This window comes from Nicotiana tomentosiformis, chromosome 8, assembly GCF_000390325.3.
Source record: "Nicotiana tomentosiformis chromosome 8, ASM39032v3, whole genome shotgun sequence".
In the NCBI taxonomy this organism is placed as follows: domain Eukaryota; kingdom Viridiplantae; phylum Streptophyta; class Magnoliopsida; order Solanales; family Solanaceae; genus Nicotiana; species Nicotiana tomentosiformis.
Genome location: NC_090819.1, coordinates 18,150,546 through 18,169,524, shown reverse-complemented (window position 1 = coordinate 18,169,524; position 18,979 = coordinate 18,150,546). Strand labels below are relative to the sequence as shown.

Sequence of the window (18,979 nt, the reverse complement as noted above, 5' to 3'; positions counted from 1 at the left end):
AAATCACGTATGATTGACCTCAAATTTTGCACACAAGTCATAAACGGCATAACGAAGCTATTCCAATTTCCAGAATTAGATTCCGACCTCGATATCAAAAAGTCAACTCCCCGGTCAAACTTTCCAAAAATTCAACTTTCGGCATTTCAAGCCTAATTCCACTACGGACCTCCAAATAATTTTTCGGACACGCTCCTAAGTCTAAAATTACCATACGGAGCTATTGGAATTATTAGAATTAAATTCCGAGGTCGTTTACACATAAGTCGACATCCGATCACTATTTTCACTTAAGCTTTAACCCTTGGAACTAAGTGTTCCAATTTATTCCAAAACCTCACCGGACCCGAACCAATTACCCCAGCAATTCACACAACAACTGTAAAGTACAATTTGAGCAGTAAAGGGGGGAGCAAGGTTGTAATACTCAAAACGACCGGTCGGGTCGTTACAAGTACCAGCAGACCCAGCAGCACCATTAGCTCCAGTGGCACCAGCTGGCCAGTCTGAGGAGCCAAACCTCGCTGTCCACACGGCTGAGGCGGTGCTACAGATGTTCACCAACCCAGCTACTCTCCGAGCAGGGGATGATGAGATCCAGTTGGAGGAGCCTGAGGGAGGTGATTCTTCTATGGACACTGAGACCACATAGGAAGTCCTCTCTACTCTTTTCCTTCCTTGTTTTTATTTTGTTAAGCATTGAGGACAATGATTATTTTTATTCAGGGGGGTGGAGTCTATTTTGATTTGATATTTGACATTGCCCAGTAATAACTGATAACATTCTCTTTTTATTTTTACTTTCATTATGTACATATTCTACTCTCTCTATTGATGTATATATTCTCTTTCCCTTTCTCAGTTTGTATATTCATTTATTCTTTCAGCCGTTTACTTCATAGCTTCTTTATTTGATTTGCTCAGTAGTCAATGTTTATTCTAATAGCTTCTTAATTACTTTAATAGATTCTTTTTAATTTAGTAGTTTCTTTTCATGTTTAAGTGATCAATAAGCCTTTGGTTTTCTTAATGCCACGGTTCTTTCCAAAGATGGTTTTTGTGTGAACCGGGTAACTCTTCCCAACGATGGATGACGTGATAACTTTCTTAAGGGATTGAGTCCGTTTTGGATGTTTAGGTAAGAACATTAATAATAATGAATAAGAGGACCTAATTGAGTCGAACTAGAAGAGTCAAGCATGCTTCACTTGGTACCAACACACTTAACTATATGCTTATGATTAAAAACAAGTTCTTGGAAAGAAATAGCTCTAGTTAGTGACCTTTTGACTCTTGTGCTGACTTAAGCAATCATCGAGTGGTTTAGTTGAACCATTAATGATTTTCAATCTCGAATATAGTTGTTGTGGGCCCTCGACTCTATCCTCTTGAATAATCCAGCTGTGTGAGAGGTGAGATGTTTTGTTACAAGTCCAAGTACTCGTGCGAATGGTCTAGAACTTGCCCCGAATGTGTTTCTAGGCAAAATTCTAAGTTTTGCTTGGCTTGAGAAGTGATTGTAGGCTCTCCTTGACCCGTTTTAAAATTTTTCATGACCCACCAATGTTGTTATCCCTAGTCAACCCTTTTGAGCCTAAAACCTTTCTCATTTGATAACCATGTTACAAGCTTTTACCCATTTTGTAGTGATCCTCTCTTGGCACCTGAGCTTTCCTTAACACTCTTGAGAAACAATTGGCTAAAACATAAGTTTGGGGGAGAGACAAAAAATTTGAAAGTGGTATCAAGGTACAAAAAGAGAAAAGAAATGAAGAAAAGGAAAGGCAAAGAAAAAGAAAGAAAGAACAAAAGAAAAAAAATGCAAAAAGAAAGTGAATAAGTTGAAGAGTTGAAGGGATTCAAAGAAAAGCAAAAATGTAAAGCATGGAGAAAACAAAGAAGGAGAAAACGAATATCATGACCAAGAAAGAGTGATGTTAAGTCTCTCTAGTTCCCCTAAGGAAAAAGAAAATGACTCAAAGAGTCGGCAAAGCATGAGCCAAAAAGAGAAAATTGAGTGCTTAAAGAAAGATGAACCCGTTCTATTCCAACATTTCCTACCTTAGTCCAAAAGCCTTCATTACATTCCAAAAAATCCCTACCTGATTTCAAGCCGAGTAAACTTACATTAGTGGTGATTTACATGAGGGACAAGCATATGGTACTTAGAGTCGTACTTGTGACATTCTTTTGTGAGAGATGAGCGAACTTTTCACAAATCCTTGAAGTGAGTGCTACATTCTTAAGTGAGATATGCTAACGGAGAGTAGAGGAGGAGGAGTTTGAGATCCATAATTACCTACATGAAAGAGCGAACTTCCTTGATGAGTAAAGTCGACTCTTGATGCTCTAGTATCACATTAGAACTATTTGTGCTTAAAACTTCAAATCATTACCTTGTTGATAATTCATAAGTGTTGTGGGTAATTTTTGGTTCCAATTGATGTGTGTTTGATTCACCTTAGATTAGCTGGAATAGCTCTTATCCTGTGAAGGTGAGAATTACCTTATTTGCTTGAGGACAAGCAAAAGCTTAAGTTTGGGGGAGTTGATAAGTGAGAATTTTGACTACTTATTAGCGTCTTTTAGCTTTCGTTTTAGTCCAAAAGTGTCTAATTGTATTCCCAAAAACTGATGAAATATGCTTACCTACAGGAGTATTGGAAAATGAGCCACTACGATAAAATCCAACTCAAAGAGGAGTGATCTGAACAAGGACAAAAATCAGACACAGAAGCTCAAAGGAATCAATAGAGCCCCAGTGCAAAGTGCGGACCGCACAATTATTGTGCGGCCGCAGAAGCTACGTAAGAACCAAAGTTCAGAGAGTTTCATTTCAAGCTCAAGAAGAAATAGTTATGCGACCGCACTCAGGAAATGTGCGGACCGCAAAACATGAGAGATGCGACCGTAATCCAGAATTGTGTGGCCGTAGAGTCTACTCCTGTCAAGATCTGAAGAGAAATGCAGACCGCACATATAATTGTGCGGCCGCAAAACCTCCGAAAGGGCAATTTTGTCCGAAAATTATAGCTTTGTATAAATAGACTACTTTCACGAAATTAGGTAAAGTTTTGGAATATTGAAAGTCCTGTAGCCGTTTTTACTTGCCCCTTTAGGCAACTTTAGCTTACTTTGGTGATTTAACATTGGATTTTTATCTTTTAATCTTGCAATATGAGTTTTATCATCTTTTCGTCTCTATTTTCCTCTATACCCATTATGAGTAGCTAGATTTTTAGCTAGGGTTGTGACCCAACCCTAGTGTGTGAACCTAATGGGTGTTTGATTTATGGATTGTTTATGGTTGGGTGTTTATTATTTAGCCTTGTTCTTGCCTTTAATTGTAGAACTAATGGTTACAAACATTAGTTTATGCCTATTTGACTTGGTCTCTTCTTGAGAAAGAGAGACTTGGTCTAGAAAAACTTGGCTAACAAGAATTTGGGATAAAATCAAGAGATTGATAGTCCCAATTAAAGGGTTGAACCTAGAGATAGTAAAATCCGACTTGAGCATTTTATCAACTGTTTTGTTCAATACCCATTTGGACTTGAGAAAGCCAAATTGAGCAAAATCACTCTCTTACCGAGAGGTATTGAGTGGGTATTTGAGTGTTGATTATTATAATATACCCCGACCAACAAAACAAGTTTTAAAGTTTACAACCCGTTAGGCAAACACCTAAGTGAAGGTCACACCCCTAGGCTTTTTACATTATTTAAAAACAACAACAAAAATAATTTCTTAGTTTTAATTATTTATCTTGCAATCTTAGTTTAAACTAGATTTAGAATCAACCAAATCTTGTGGAAGTGTAATTTAAGATAGTTCAAGCTCATTCATCACAATATATACTTCTAAATCCCATTCATATAGCTCCCTGTGGAATTCGACCCCGACTCTCTGTTGGGTATTACTATTGCATCGACTGTTTCATAACCTCAAATAGAGGTGTGACTTGGACGAGATCAATACCCTACTATGTCAGCCAATTTTATCGGTATGCCTTCTGAGGTCCGCCCCCAGGCACCGTTTTCAGGAGTACCTTCGACATTGTTCACCGCACCGCCAGTCTTCACCATAGCGCAGACGACCGTGCCCATGCCATACTTTGAGCCTTCAACATTCACCTTCCAAGGCCCGCAGTTTCAGCCGGACATAACTCATGTTACTCTGGACTCATATTCTCAACAACCACAATATGAGTCCCCAATCGAACGAGAAAGAGCAGTAAGGAACCCCGAGCAAGAAGAAATGGCTCAAAAGATGAGAAGCCTGAAACAAAGCCTAAAAAACATGCAAGGCCTGAGTGGCCAGAAGAGTGTCTCATACTCTGACCTGTGTATGTTTCCCCATGTTCACTTGCCAACTGGCTTCAAAACGCCAAAATTTAAAAAGTATGACTGGCACGGAGACCCGATCGCTCATCTGAAACGATACTGCAACCAGCTGAGGGGTGCTGGTGGAAAAGAGGAGATGTTAATGGCCTATTTTGGAGAAAGCCTCACCGGAATCGCTTTCGAGTGGTATATGGATCAAGACATTACCCATTGGCATGTGTGGGACGATCTGGCCCGATATTTTGTCCGACAGTTCCAGTATAATGTGGACACCGCTCCGGACAGAAACTCTTTGTCCAGTTTGAAAAAGAAAACAGCAGAAAGGTTCTGTGAATATGCTGTCAAATGGCGCGAGCAGACCGCCAGAGTAAAACCGCCTATGGATGAGACCGAAATGGTTACGATTTTCTTGCAGGCCCAAGAGGCCGATTATTTTCAGAATATGATGCCCGCTATGGGCAAACCGTTTGCAGAGGCAATCAAAATCTGGGAAATGGTAGAGAACGGCCTGAAAACTGGCCGGATCTTAAGTCAAGCTGCTTTGAAAGCCACCTCTCAAGCCATCTAGAACGACTCAGGGGGTTTGGCCAGTCGTAAAAAGAGGGAGGAGGGAGCCATGATGGCTTCAGGTTCAAGAAGGCCCCGCTAATCACTTGATCACTCTTACATACCTCCAAGAGCCCCACAACACTACCATCCACACCAAGATACAGTCTATGCCGTGGCACCGCCTTACTATGCGGTGATGAACGCCAAACCTTACACACGGCCACAGCAACACTACAACCAAGCCCAAGCTCCACCTTCCAGAAATAACCATCCCTACCAAGCTCAGTATAATCCCCGTCCATCACAAAACATACACCAACATAATCCACGCCCCCGTGAGCCTCCCATGAGAACCAATTTCACCCCTTATTGGTGAATCTTATTCCAGTTTGCTTCAAAAGTTAATCCAACTGGGTCTACTGCAACTTGTGCCCCCCAATCGTCAAAACCCCGAATCCCTATCATACCGGACTGGTACCAGGTGTGCTTACCATTCGGGAGTATAGGGCCATGATACAGAGGACTGTTAGACCCTCAAAAGGGCGGTTGAAAGCTTGATAGAACAAAAAAGAGTTGTGTTGAGGGATGAGGAAGTCCCTAATGTGACTAACAATCCATTACCGGCTCACAACAATGGGCCGGTCATTGGAATGATCTATGAAGACAAGGAATTTAATCCATCATTAAAAGCCATCATTGCCATCGCGGATTCAGAGGCAAGACCCAAAGCGACGGTGAAACAAGCCAAAACTGAGAAGAAAATCACTCTGGTTCCTCAAGTTGTAGAAACAAAGACCGGGGCAGTACCTATTAAGAATGCGATTCTCTATGTTCCTAAAGCCCCAAGAAAAGAACAGCTCATTTTGAACACTCCCAAGAAATTCGAGCAAAGGAAGGCTACACTGAATGTGCTGAGATTGTATGTGCCGAAAGGGGCCTATGTGGCGCGGGGGCATTTATAGCCCAAGTTACACCATTTATAGCTTTTGCATTCCAAGTCAAAAAGATAACAAAAATGTGGTGGGGTGGGGGAAGCAAGTACTGAAGGCATTTCCATAAATTAATATTTTACACCATCAAATTATCACAAGGATATCTACACGTAGCTCTCCTGAAAATGAGAGATTTGTAATCTTGAAAATAAGACAGTTTATAATTGTGATGTGATGGTCAGAAATTGTTTACGCTGATAGCGTATATTACTTAAACTCTATTCTCTATTCCATCAACACATCCTTACACTTTATTTATCACTTAACCATAGAAGTTGAGTTGATAGCTCATTACAAATAGTAAATTTTTCCATGATGTCTGAGCAATTCTCTGCCTCATCTTACAAAGAAATCCATTAAACATAGATAAGAGAAAGGATGAGAATATTACAAACTGGTAATAGATCAAGGCGACAGGGAGATATCAAATTGTGGTCAAACTATAGATCCCCGAAAAGGAGTGCCGGCAGGTGACAAGAGCTTAAAGAAGTAAAACTGATGAATTCTGAAACTGTAATTCAGAAACTGTTCTCAAATATACATGTTTCCAATCCCCATTTCTTGAGGACATATAATCGTCTCCAATTGGTTTCACATTTTTGGTGCTAGCTGAGGCTTCCTGTCATATCGGAATATATAACTGTCGCATTTCTTTTGCTTCCTGTCACTGCCTTTTCTAATGTCTTGTTCAAATGAAATAATGCAAGTTCTCCAGTAATAATTAACATGGCAGACAGGAGAAAAATAAACAAATTACTACTGAAACTCCTGTTTTTTCCTCCTCAATGACCTTCAAACCACTTCATTGGCATTTCAGCTTCTCCGGCAGTCTGACTCAGGTACAATGCCAAGAACAATAGGAAGCAAAGAGTGGCGGAAATTGCCAGGTTCAGCCATCATGGCACGAGCAAAGGAAGAGGCTCCTCGGATGATGGGCCGCATGGACTACACTGGCACGCTTACAGAGCATAGTATTTCGTAAATGCTACATCTGCAGCATCGTCAAGAATCAGTGTCACTCGACAGAGAGAGATTTCACAATAAGACTTCACAGTTAATATACATAAATATTCAGGTCATTCCAAATCAGATTAAACTCGAGAAATATTGAAAGGAAAGTAAAAGGCACAAATTGAACTTCATAAAGCAGAAACTTTGAAGGCACTCAAGTTTTCTTCTTTTCCTTCTAGCCATGGGGGTGCAGAAGAACCCATCTCTTTGTTTGAAACATATTATATTTATATTATTATTACTAGCTAGACATATTATTACTGAGTCTAGGGGTTCCTTGCTAAAAGTTATAATCAAGACAGAAGAATCCTGCCGTGAAATATTTCCAACAAAATTATGATGATTGATAAAAAAAATTGGAAAAAATCATGTCAAGAGTATAAAATGCCTTCAGGTGAGACTAGCCTTCTAGAGAAGCTATTGAGTTTTCAACCAAGCATCAAGAAAATAAACAGATAGTTATCTCATTATTCATCACCTACGATTCTGATAAATCTACACGGAGACTTGATAGGGAAGACAACAGACTGGAGTTAATTCTAATTACTAACGATCATTTCATATCACTTTTCTTTTAGATGCATAAAGCAAGAAGTGAAAGCAGCATAAGATGGAATACGGAATTCTACATCTACTTATACAAAATGATGACGGGGCCCAAGGATCCAGCTCTCCCGAGTCAACATCAGCTAATTGTTCTAAGTCAGATTCGGGTTCCAGATGGAGAGCTCTTCAGGAAAAGAATCCCACAAAATCATACATATGGTTTAAAGAATCTACGATGTGTTAAAACCATTATGTTGCACTCAACTCAACCCTACAAGTAGTCAGTTAATAAGGCACTCAACCATGAAATCATAGCTCGGCTACAAAGTGTAATAAAGCGCTCATGCTTTTCAAACAGTATTAATTATTACTGACCATCATGTAGGCAGCAGATAAACAATAGAAACAAGTATTGCCTCAGAGTGAATTGAATGCTTTCGTCTCTTCAAATGTTCATATAGATCTTAACCAACTCTATATCAATTTAAAGGTTGGCCATCGAACAACATTAGCTTAGATCATAAACAAATATGAGAAAAATTTTAGATGGTGGGTCGTGGGTGAAATTACACATAAAAGCATACTCCCCAAAAACCATTTAACGACACTCTCGCTTTTCCATTTCAAAGGAGCTCTATAGTCTTTCTTTAAAAGCCAAAAAGAAACATTACACGAATCAACAACAAAGAAATCCTTCGCAGGCAAAAGTGCCCACAATATAATAGAGAAAAAGCAAAAAGGGTGATTCGAACATACCTTGAAATTACAAAAAGAGTTGTTCATCTGATTTCCAAGTTGCTAAGGAAATCCGAGAGCCTGTGGAAACCAGTAATATGGAAGAGCAAAACAAATGGTGGTCATAAACCAATGCAAAGAACAACAAAATGTAAAAATGTCACCAAACATGACGAACTAAAGGTTCAAGGATATATGACCTGATATCTTTAGCAATTACTGTGTTTCCATCTTCAGAACCAAGATGGCGCAGTACCACTTCCTCCAAACGACCATCACGGTATTGATGCTGCAATGGAAGACCATAATGTCCATAAATTGCATCTTAAAACAAAAATATCAAAAGATGAACAAAGGATACAAAAGATGAGAAATGCAGAGAGAACATCAACCCTTGTTTGGATGGTTGTTACCTATCGTTTTATAATGTATTGTATTGTACAGTATGGATATAATGTTTGGATAGATTATATCATTTATTGTGGCTTAATAACATTTTTAGTGTTTGATTTGACTGTAGGGTATTGCAAAATTGATAAGTTTACTAAAATGCACTTAACTGTAGTATTAGATTAATCAACAATTATTCACAAGAATAATTTAAGACAACTTCTTTTTTCCTAATTTATCACCAATTATGCCTTGTAAATATATTAAACAATTAAATTCATGCAACTCCTAGTGAAATATATATTCCCTCAGAAAAAAATAATTTTTCCCACAAAAGAAGCAACAGATAAATAAAAAGGACCAGACCTTACTTTGTAAGAGTTGATTTCCTTTGTCTTAAGTAAATTAAATGAATTTGTTTTTAGTAAAATACAGTTATTTTGCTTGTGAGGGCAATAAATTAATCATAAAAATATAGTTGTACTCATGATGGACTTATGATTCAGAGGACAGAGAAATAGATGCCTGACCATGACTCATGTCAAACAGCCATATACTTGCCGCCTGACTAATATTTATAATGGACACTAGCAAAGACAAACAAAAATCATGACAAGTATTGATTGCATAAAGTTTTAAAAAAAAAAAATCATGACCAAGTAAATGGTGATTGCGTAAGAAGGAAAGGAAGTACCTATAGTTTCTATATGAGTTTGAGGCGTGTAACTATAGTTACAGTTAACCGACTCAATCGAGGTGGGATCAGAGAGGGAAGTGACATCCAACATGGAGAGAGGGAAGTGACATCCAACATGGGAAGCTCGGTAAAACAAGAGGAGTGGCCAAAGAACGAGACCCTCAAATAGATGGATCTCGGAATGATTGTGGAACCGAGCATAGAGAACGAGAGGTGTTTCTACACGGAGTAGTGGCTCTGGAGTATGTTCTTCGACTTGATCAATGCATGTTCTACTTAATTCCTTCTAGAAGTGAAGGTTGGCAAGGAAGACCCGTCATGTTCTATTCTATGCCATGCCAAAAATTCAGTATAGTGATACAAACCTATTGACTTGTTGTGGATGAAGTCAATGAGCATACAAGTGCTTAAGTTCCATTATGTAATGAAAAGATTGCACAACTTAAGTAGAAGAAGATGAGAGAGAGCTCCTCCTCCTCTTTAGGAAGGTCTAACCTCCTCCTCTCATCCAATCATTCTTACTTCTTTTAGATCAAGCTATCTTTGGATCATTCACCTAGTGAGCTATTAAAAACTAGTTTCCTTCTTTATGGATGGAGAGGAAAATTCTTTTTTCCGTTGCCAAAGCCTTCTGAGAAAAAAGAAAAAGCTGCTGAGCATGAAGTTTGATATGAATCGATTGAGAGAAAGCCACAATGTGTTAGCAGAGTTTATTGTTCTAAGCTTGTCATATTATTGATTTGCCAGATTATGGCCTTGGCTTCTGAGAGACACGGTGAAATCAATAGCAGGTGGGTTAGAAAGGAGAAGTCGCAGCAATTCATGCTGTTTTAGAACTACAACAAGTTTGGCAGGTATCTGAGAATAGTAAACAATGCAAAGACAGGAAAAAGTTTATCATCCATCCGGAGTTCTCTTTAAATGCGGGCTGATCTGATGTTGCAGATAAGGTCTGGAGGTTTGTCGAAGAAGGTGCCACCACAATTTCACGCCTAATACCCCCTCAACAACCTACTATAAGTTATGCCAATGCAGCCGAAGGTCTCGGTTGCCGAGAAGAGAACATGCAACGCAGATTGAATTTGCCTGGAGTCAACAAACTTGTGATAAATACTGATTCCACGAAATCCAGAGTTGAGACTCTAAAAAGGTGCTTGGTGGGTCAGAGTGGGTTTTATAGTTTCAGCAGAGCTGCAAAAGTGAACTTCAACACATGAGGTCTTTCCATACGCATGCCGAAATTTGAAGACAGACAGGCTAATGTTCGAATCCCCCCCCCCCCAGAGGAAGCGAATAGAGTTTTCATAGGCAGATGGTATTAGAAAGGAAAAATCTTTCCACTAAACTGGTGGACCCCTGATAGAGGATGCAATGCAACAAGGAGCCCAACACCACTGGTTGACTTTACGTCCTACTATAGTTATGGTCATCAAACATATTCTAGTGGGTCAGCCACATGTTTGGAGGACTAGTGGAGATTGACTCTATAACACGCAGGAGAGGCAAAATCTATGTTGGGTTAAAGTACGAATAAAGGTTGAGGCTCAAAGAATTCCAAAGGAGATGGATCTTGAAATTGAAACACAAATGTAGGGTCTCGTTTTGGCTGAAAAACACCTCTTCCCATAGAACGAAATATCTCGCTAATTAGAGACAAACTTATGGTTATCTAAAGGCCGTCCTTTGTTCGGTCCTTTGCTTGGACCATGTAAAGACAAACCCAAAAGCTGTTTCTAAGGGGAAGGACCCACGTGGAGTTGTCACATCCGGTCAAAGTCTCACCATCTCTTCAAATTCAAATATTTATTGCTATGAACGGCCGATATCAGCACATTCCCCACCTTTTGGCCAAGCGCAATCTCAACTGATTCTTCCCTCCCACAACAGAACAAAACCCTCACAAATATACAAGCCCAATCTAAAATACCCAAGCCCACTCCCTGATACCAAATCTAATACAGAACACACCCTAATCATTTACCCAAACCACAATCTACCCAAAACCACCCATCAGAAACATTTTCGATCACCGTACTCACACGACTTTTCTCCCAAACTCCGCAAACCAGCGAGCACACCTCTCTTAGAGCCCAATCCCCACATACACAATCCTTTATCTAAACCTGCGACTGGCCTTCCTCAATCCAACAACCCAAGCTTTTCCCCACCCAAATAAAACACCAATACCGGTACCCAGACTGAAAGAGCACTAACAGAAGCCTTAATGCACTGATTTGATGCAGCTGGTAGAGAATGATACTGAGCCTATTGCAGTTAACTCTAACGAAGACATCCATCTTCTCCCTTGGTACTCAAATGAGGATTATCCCAGTTTGCATGCATCTACCACAGCCGCGGCTAAAACTGAATATTCACTGTGGACCTGAGGGAACGCAGCTAAGGTGGGTGAACTTCTGGAGTGAGTATGGAAGGGATACAAGATCTGATCATTGGGTTCTTATTGAATGTCAAAGGATGCTGAAAATCACAAATAAGCCAGTCAATGATGACAGTAACACCCAATTCTCGGGAAAAGGTCAAAAAGGGTTCTGCAGGTCAAAAGTCTTCTTGGGCTTCATATCAATTATGAGGCTGGTACAAGTAAAGGTAAAGGAAGGAAAGTCTCATCTCTGATGTAGCAATGAAATTGAAAATTATGTCTTGGAATGTCAGAGGCATCAACGATCCAGAAAGGAGTATACGGAAGCTATTGTTCAAAAAATGCAAGGTTGATTTCATATGTTTACAAGAAACTAAATTGGAACATTTTCAAGTTTAGTTTGCTAGCACACTTGGGCCCAGTAGAAGGGCTGGCTTTGCGGCATTGGAAGCTGAAGGCACCAAGGGAGGAATTGTGATTATCTGGGATAGAGAATCTTGGGAAGGAACTGAAGTTCTTAGAGGTCACATTCTATCTCACTGCGCTTCAGAAATTTCTTCACTGGTTTTGAGTGGGTGCTTTGAGGGATTTATGGCCCCACAAACAGAACTGAAGGTCTACAAGTTTGCTCAAGTTATCTGCAGTCAAGGGCCTCATCGCCGAGCCATGGGTAATCTGGGTGACTTTAATGTCACTGGGATTTTGGGAGAAAGAAGACACAGCAGCAGAGCTACCGGAGAAATGGAGGAATTATCTGATTTTGTTGGCGAGCTCAGAATTGTTGACCCCCCACTCACTGGTGGTCAATTCACTTGGTCAAGAGGTCCCTCTAGCTCAAGAATAGACAAGTTTCCATTTTCAACAGAATGGGACAATAATTTCAGTAATATCAAGCAGTCTTTGATGCAAACAGCTGCCTCAGATCATTTTCCTCTCATGTTTGCAATGCAGACAGTGGTCAAGCAAATTCCTACTACTCCAAATTAGAAAAATGTGGCTGGGGCGTGAGGGTTTTGAGAAATTGGTGACAAAATGGTGGAATTCATTTCACATTTATGGCAGCCCGGACATCATTTTGCGGAAAAATTACAGCAACTAAGAAGCAAAGCTCAAGGAGTGGAATCAGCACATTTTTGGAAGATTGGAACATAGGAAATCTGAATTTTTGAGAAAAGTGCAGTGGTTTGACAAGGAAGCAGAAGCCAGGAACTCACTGAAGATGAAAAGCTCCTCAAAGCTGAATCGTCCATAGAATTGGAAAAATTGCAAGATTAGAGGAAGTATCATGGAGACAAAAAACGAGGTCCTTATGGCTAGAAAAGGGGACAAAAGCACCAAGGTTTTTCACAAGATGACAATGCTCATAGGAGATACAATCATATTGATGCCCATTGGAGACCTTCATGGGTAGAATGGTTTAGGCTGTCAACATATAGAAGTATTTGTGTTGCTTTACATACAGTGATGTAATTTATGTAAAAAAGATCCATTCCAATGCAATAAACCACTGTGCACTAATTATAAAAAATAAAATTGTAAAGATATTCAGGCATCATAACATTTCTTACCTTGTAAAAACAACTAGTCCCAAATGGGCAAGTCCCACTTCCAAAGTCAAAGTGCTTGCAGTCGATAGATCTGAAAACAGGAAATAAGAAGAATTACTTCAAAAGAAAAGGCACATCAGCAACAAAAAAGAATTGTTTTAGAGAAGCTGGGGTATGGTAGCATACTAACTAAAAACTTTATGAAGCATAAAATTACTTCCTCAATCAATCAAAACTTAGCCTCATCACAGCAATGTGATAAATAACTATTAAAAAGCTAAATCCTTTCTAGATTTTTAAGTTTACCCTTTAAATGTTCATGTAGATCATTATGAAAGCTTGAACATAAAAGTAGCTGAAATATTTCATGATAATGAAAGCTCAGGATCATACTAATTACTTTGAACGCATGGCAGAACGTAATCAAGAAAAACGTTACTGTAAAAGAGGTGTGCCTCTGGAGAGAGTTCAATAATCCAGTCATAAGAATTCACCAGTTCTGGTAGATTGGTAATGCACAAGGTCCAAACAATTCTTTAACAGTACAAGTCTGGGTAATCAAATTAAGCTTCCAACACAATTCACATAAGCTACATCCTTGTTCCATTCAACTTTTTCCTTGATGATGCGGATTTCTGGTAATCCACGACTTTCTCCCCGAGAGCAAGACCCCTGGTGTGTTAGAACAAAAATATACAGCATCCATTTCATTTAAAATCAGAGTCCACTATGTCCAAAAAATTCAAGAAAATGACCATGAAACTTCAACATAAAGATGAACATCTCGAATAGGATGAGAAATGTCTCTCCCAAAGAAGCCTGTTCCACGCAGCAATCTTCCGATATTCTTATCTATTCTCTATCCAAGAATCATTTCTTGTTTTCCCATCCACCACTTTCAATTTCACCAAATATATGAGTTCAACCCAAATCTTCCTGACGCATATCAGTATAGCCACCCCATGAGATGCTGTAAAAGGACATGTACACCATTCCTTTCGATACAATATCGAGCCCTGATTAATTTCTTCCATGAGCTTTCCCATCTGAGGATGTTTCTATCAATGTTAATTCTGCCAACAAAATATCGTCTTCTCTCTAATAGCTCATATAAGACTGATAATCTTCCTCCAACTTCCCAAGTTCAAATGATTTTCTCAAGAAAATTTTCCTTCCAAGGCAATAGTTAGTTTATATGATTTAATTTCTCCTTGTCATATATTAGGCTTGAAGTTACTCTAAACCTAATCCCTAACTTTACCAGAAGAGTAATCAGTGAAAATGATATTTGCCGCAAAGACGCCGTTGACTAAATATCTCAATAATAAGACCTAAACTACAGCACCCACAAGCTTATCTAAGCTTCACCACCTTCAGAACTACGTACTTGTTTCTTAGCATATGTGTGGAACTTGAAACCATTTGCGCTGTTCTGGAATATATTCACCTAAATATATCTTATAGATAGATAGCACATCACACCCCTTGGGGTGCGGCCATTCCCCGGACCCTGCAGGAATGCGGAATGCTTTGTGCACCGGGCTGCCCTTTTATATATAAATAGCATTAGCATGCTCATAAACACTGACAAACAAAAACAAAATAAACATCCACTTTAAACAAGACAAGATATGGCACAAAATCTAAGAACCAGTTTCAAATTTGACTACATCAAAAGATGCAATTGTTATCCAAGCTACAACGGGCACTCTTAGAGATCATCATATTCAACAGGACACTCACCAAAACTTGTCTGAAAAGTATAATCAATAATAAGGTGAGCAATGGGGATGGATAAGTTGGTGTTGTATCCAAATTCCCACATAACATGAAAATCCTTGTTTTGGACAGGTCATGTGAAGTGTTGCCAAGGGCTCACCTAATGCGCCCTTAAGCCCTGAAACTAGGTGCAAAATAGGTTGTGCCCTTCACCTTATTTAGGTGACGCTTCAACGCTAGCACCAATGGACTAAGTTGTACGCCTCATCCCCATGGGCTCGATCTTGAAGAGCATATCATTAAACAATAAATATTTCTTCTACCTGTAATATTTTCAAACTTTTATCTACATAATTATTGTTTGGATTTATACGTATTATTCTTGAACTACATATATAATTTTTTTAATCTTTTTCTTCATTTGTGCCTTTCTTTACTAAAGGACGCGCTTTAATTGCGCTTTACGCACAAACTTCAGCTTATTTTAGATCTTTGCCTTTGATAACACTAGCCATGTGCATGTTTAGCTCTTAATGCTATTTGTCAAAATAAGCCTTGAGCCTAACTCACACCCCAAAAGCTAGCGCAAGGCTTATTTTGACATGGTATCAGAGCAGGCAGAGGTCCTGAGTTCGAGTCTTACCACCACCCAATATTAAAAAGAATTTCCACGTGTTGGCTCATCAAAAAGAATCAAGCCCGCACGTGAGGGGGTGTATTGAAGACATAATTAAGTAAATAAAAGTGAGTTCTATCTAACAGCTTAAACTTTTAGATGAGATGGTCACGCACTTCAACACTATTTAAAAAAAAAAGGAAAAACATATAACAAACACATTTCTCAATTTCCAAGATAGCAGTACAGCTACATGAATTCCCACTGTCCATTTTGCCATTTGAAACAGTTTCATTGTGATATTCAATAATTCAAGTTCTTTGACACGAGTAGTTCTTAATATGTTCTACTAATATGCAAATTTCCAACGGGATTAAAAAACTCTTAACAAAAATTAGATCTAATGTAAACTTTATTCCAACTAGTTGGTACTGCATAGACTGATCTTTTCCCTCCAACATCTTCTTCAATACTTCACTAAATCTGCATGGATTCCAAGAGATTGTACGTCTTTCAAGACTTCCTTTCGTGTAATTTTAACTCTATCTTATCCCCTTTTAAAGGCATCATGGGTTCAGACATGCTAGTTCATGCATTCGGAGGTCTACTTAGAACAAGAATAAATCATCTGATGCGACATTCTCTCATTTTATCCCACATATGTGCTATTTGTATCTTCTACCAAATGTGTCATTTTTAATCTTGTTTTTTTACATGACTGCACATCCATCTTAACATTCACATTTCTGCCACACTCATCTTGTGAATATGTTGGACCACAAGAGGCTCCACATTCGCTCCGATAATACATAGCTAGTCTTACAACCGTTCAATAGAATGCAAAATACGTACGGAAAAAGAAAGAGAGAGTGATAAACCTGAGTTTTGTTTTGTAGTTGTCAACTATTTTTTCCTTCTCTTCTTTTGTGAAGTACCAAATAACACTTGGAATGATAAAATATGAAAGCTTCCGGCATATGGGACAAGCCCTCAGTGCAGAATTCACATCCATCCCAGAGGAAGAACTGCCACGCCAATTCCTGATACACGATATACAAAATGGATGATCACACTCGGAAAGGATCCCAAACTTCCTCTCAGCTGCTGTTGACTTGGAAAGAACACATTCAAGGCATACACTGCATTCTATTTCTTGACTACGCTTCAATAAATCAATGTGCTTTTGCCTGTTCTCACACGTTTTTACATGCTCCTCTCTTTCCTGAGGCCTGGATGGATGCAAACAATGCTTCCCACAGGTTGGACACAAATCGCCATGAATATGCGGACACTTTTCTCCACGATGACAATTACCAGCAGCAGCAAAAGCACAGATCGACCTATCAGCTGGATTAACACTCCTCAACTCAATCATGTCATCATCATCCAATGTATCGTGGAGCTCTGAGTTTTGGTTCCACGCCGGTTTGCTTGAAGCTGAATACTCAGCATAAATACCAGGCACAAGACCCACATTTTGTGCACTCGTTCCAGGAGGTACATTGGTAGAAACAGAACTTGAAAGCAGATATTGTTGAGGCTGTGCTGAAGATTGAGCTGAAGGCTGTGATCGAGACAGCTTAACGTGCTCATATCTACACCTGCTTCCATAAGCACAAGCTCCTTTTTGGTAGTAGGTGCATACCTGAAACAATAATCCAAGAGAAAACAATTAGATGGTGAACAATCAATTAAGGCTTGATCATCAAACTAAAAAAATGTCAAGAACGTTACATTATTAGGACTAGTTTTCCAATCATGTGAAAACTCACAATGCTCCCCCTTCAGACATGCCCCATGAGCAAAGAACTTGCAAAGAACCCTGGACAAAGATTAGAAGCATGTGCGTAATTATATAATATGGCCATCTACTTGACGAAATAAAGATCGGGTAATATCAGAGTCAAATATTAACTTTTATAGCACTTGTCAGAAAAAATAATGCTAACTTTTAGAACATGCAATTTTTTTAAAGATAATATGGATGCACATCATAAACAAACAATGAATAGTTTAAACAACCACTTAAATTTAACAACTCAGATAGTACTGAAAGAACCATTAGTTTCCTCGAAATTGCTCATACCAACTCATATTGAAGACCATTAGACTAGAGAAACCTCTTTAATGGAATATATTCAGAGTTTCTTGCAGTCTATTTAAAGCAAATATCATAAGCACCACAAACACATAAGCAATGCAAATCTATATCCACCAATTTACTAAATTCGCAACCAAAGGATTGAAAACTATGTAAACATGTTAAGAATGTAACGCACCCAAGGGTGTGACCTAGTAGTCAATGACGTGGGAGTAAAATCATGAGGTCTCAGATTCAAATTCCAAAAGAGGCAAAAATCACTAGGTGATTTCTTCCCATCTACCTAAATTTTGGCGAGCAGAGTTGCCCGATACCTATGCTAGTGGGAAGTAGCAAGTATCTGGTAGAATAGTCGAGCTGCTCGTAAGTTATACCACCTATATGGGAAGCCTCAACAATTGTCTGATACCTGTACTAGTGGGAAGTAGCAAGTATCTGGTGGAATAATCGAGTTGCTCGTAAGCTATACCACCTATATAGGAAGCCTCAACAATTGCCTATGGACCTTATAAAAAGTAATCCCTCCGTCTCAAATTTATTTAGCAGTTTAAGAAAGAAAGGAACACTTTAGAGACTGGTGGTGCAAAATAAGTCATAGATATTTGGGTGTCTATAAATTGGTAAAGCATGAAGTTTTAATGTTAAATTATTTCTAAATAAGTATGACATTCTTTTTGTACAAACTAATAAGAAAAGTATGACATATAAATTGGAACGGACGAGTACCATTATAAAGACATTTTCACGCATAAAACTTGAGAACCTCTCTAGAACCAAGGAAAAGTACAAATAAAGTCATTAAAATTCAGCTCATAGAGCCTAAATGCGAACATAAACTTTTTACCTCGGATAAATTTAGGAACCACTATTAAAAAAAAATACCCATTAAAAGTTTCAATTCGCTCTAAACGAAGTTGTCAGTGAAAAAAAAGTGATCATCTCAGTTCAATTTCGGAAACAAATTCAGATAAGGTTCTGATAAATCACCATGTTACAACTTAGAATCAATCAAAAGGAAAATCTGAAGAAAATGCACCTTTGCGACATGGCTTCGACCTTTGGGTCGGCTGGCAGTCAGAAATCTTAATTAGGTGGCGTTTTGGGATTTTAGTTTTAGGTCTATTTTGAAATACTATTTATTTAGGTGTAAAAGAGCTTTTTTGGAAAATAATTGTACTCTGATTTTTTTGAACCCACTGTTTTTTTCTTTTTAAACCTTAGATTTAAAGATAAAACAGTTTTCTATTAATTTTTAGAAATTTGTCCAAAACTTTCTCAAATGTAAACAGGAACACTGTTCTGCTGATGGATTCTAGCCGGGTTGACTATGGCCTATGCATTATGTATACTAGT

The 18,979-nt window shown here is 38.7% G+C and overlaps 2 protein-coding genes across 2 annotated transcripts; one reads left to right on the top strand and one right to left on the bottom strand.

Annotated features, from left to right (window-relative positions):
• The first annotated feature begins 4,257 nt into the window (after positions 1-4,257).
• Positions 4,258-4,911, top strand: LOC138897128 (uncharacterized). Its single transcript, XM_070183086.1, has one exon. It carries the CDS (start codon positions 4,258-4,260, stop codon positions 4,909-4,911), a length of 654 nt encoding a protein of 217 aa, XP_070039187.1.
• A 1,454-nt stretch (positions 4,912-6,365) lies between these two features.
• LOC104118036 (putative RING-type E3 ubiquitin transferase C3H69) lies at positions 6,366-18,799 on the bottom strand. Its single transcript, XM_009629205.4, has 7 exons — positions 18,663-18,799; positions 17,260-17,347; positions 16,404-17,170; positions 13,212-13,281; positions 8,377-8,465; positions 8,198-8,257; positions 6,366-6,875 (listed from the first exon to the last, which is right to left on the bottom strand). Exons 1-6 carry the CDS (start codon positions 18,671-18,673, stop codon positions 8,221-8,223), a joined length of 1,062 nt encoding a protein of 353 aa, XP_009627500.1. The 5' UTR covers positions 18,674-18,799; the 3' UTR covers positions 6,366-6,875; positions 8,198-8,220.
• Positions 18,800-18,979: the final 180 nt, after the last annotated feature.

Coding starts and splice junctions, on each gene's coding strand:
- LOC104118036 (XM_009629205.4), bottom strand. Junction 13,282..16,403: donor AACTACAAAACAAAACTCAG/GTTTATCACTCT, acceptor TCCTGTTTTCAG/ATCTATCGACTGCAAGCACT. Junction 8,258..8,376: donor GTAATTGCTAAAGATATCAG/GTCATATATCCT, acceptor TGGTTTCCACAG/GCTCTCGGATTTCCTTAGCA.
- LOC138897128 (XM_070183086.1), top strand. CDS start 4,258: ATGGCTCAAAAGATGAGAAGCCTGAAACAAAGCCTAAAAAACATGCAA.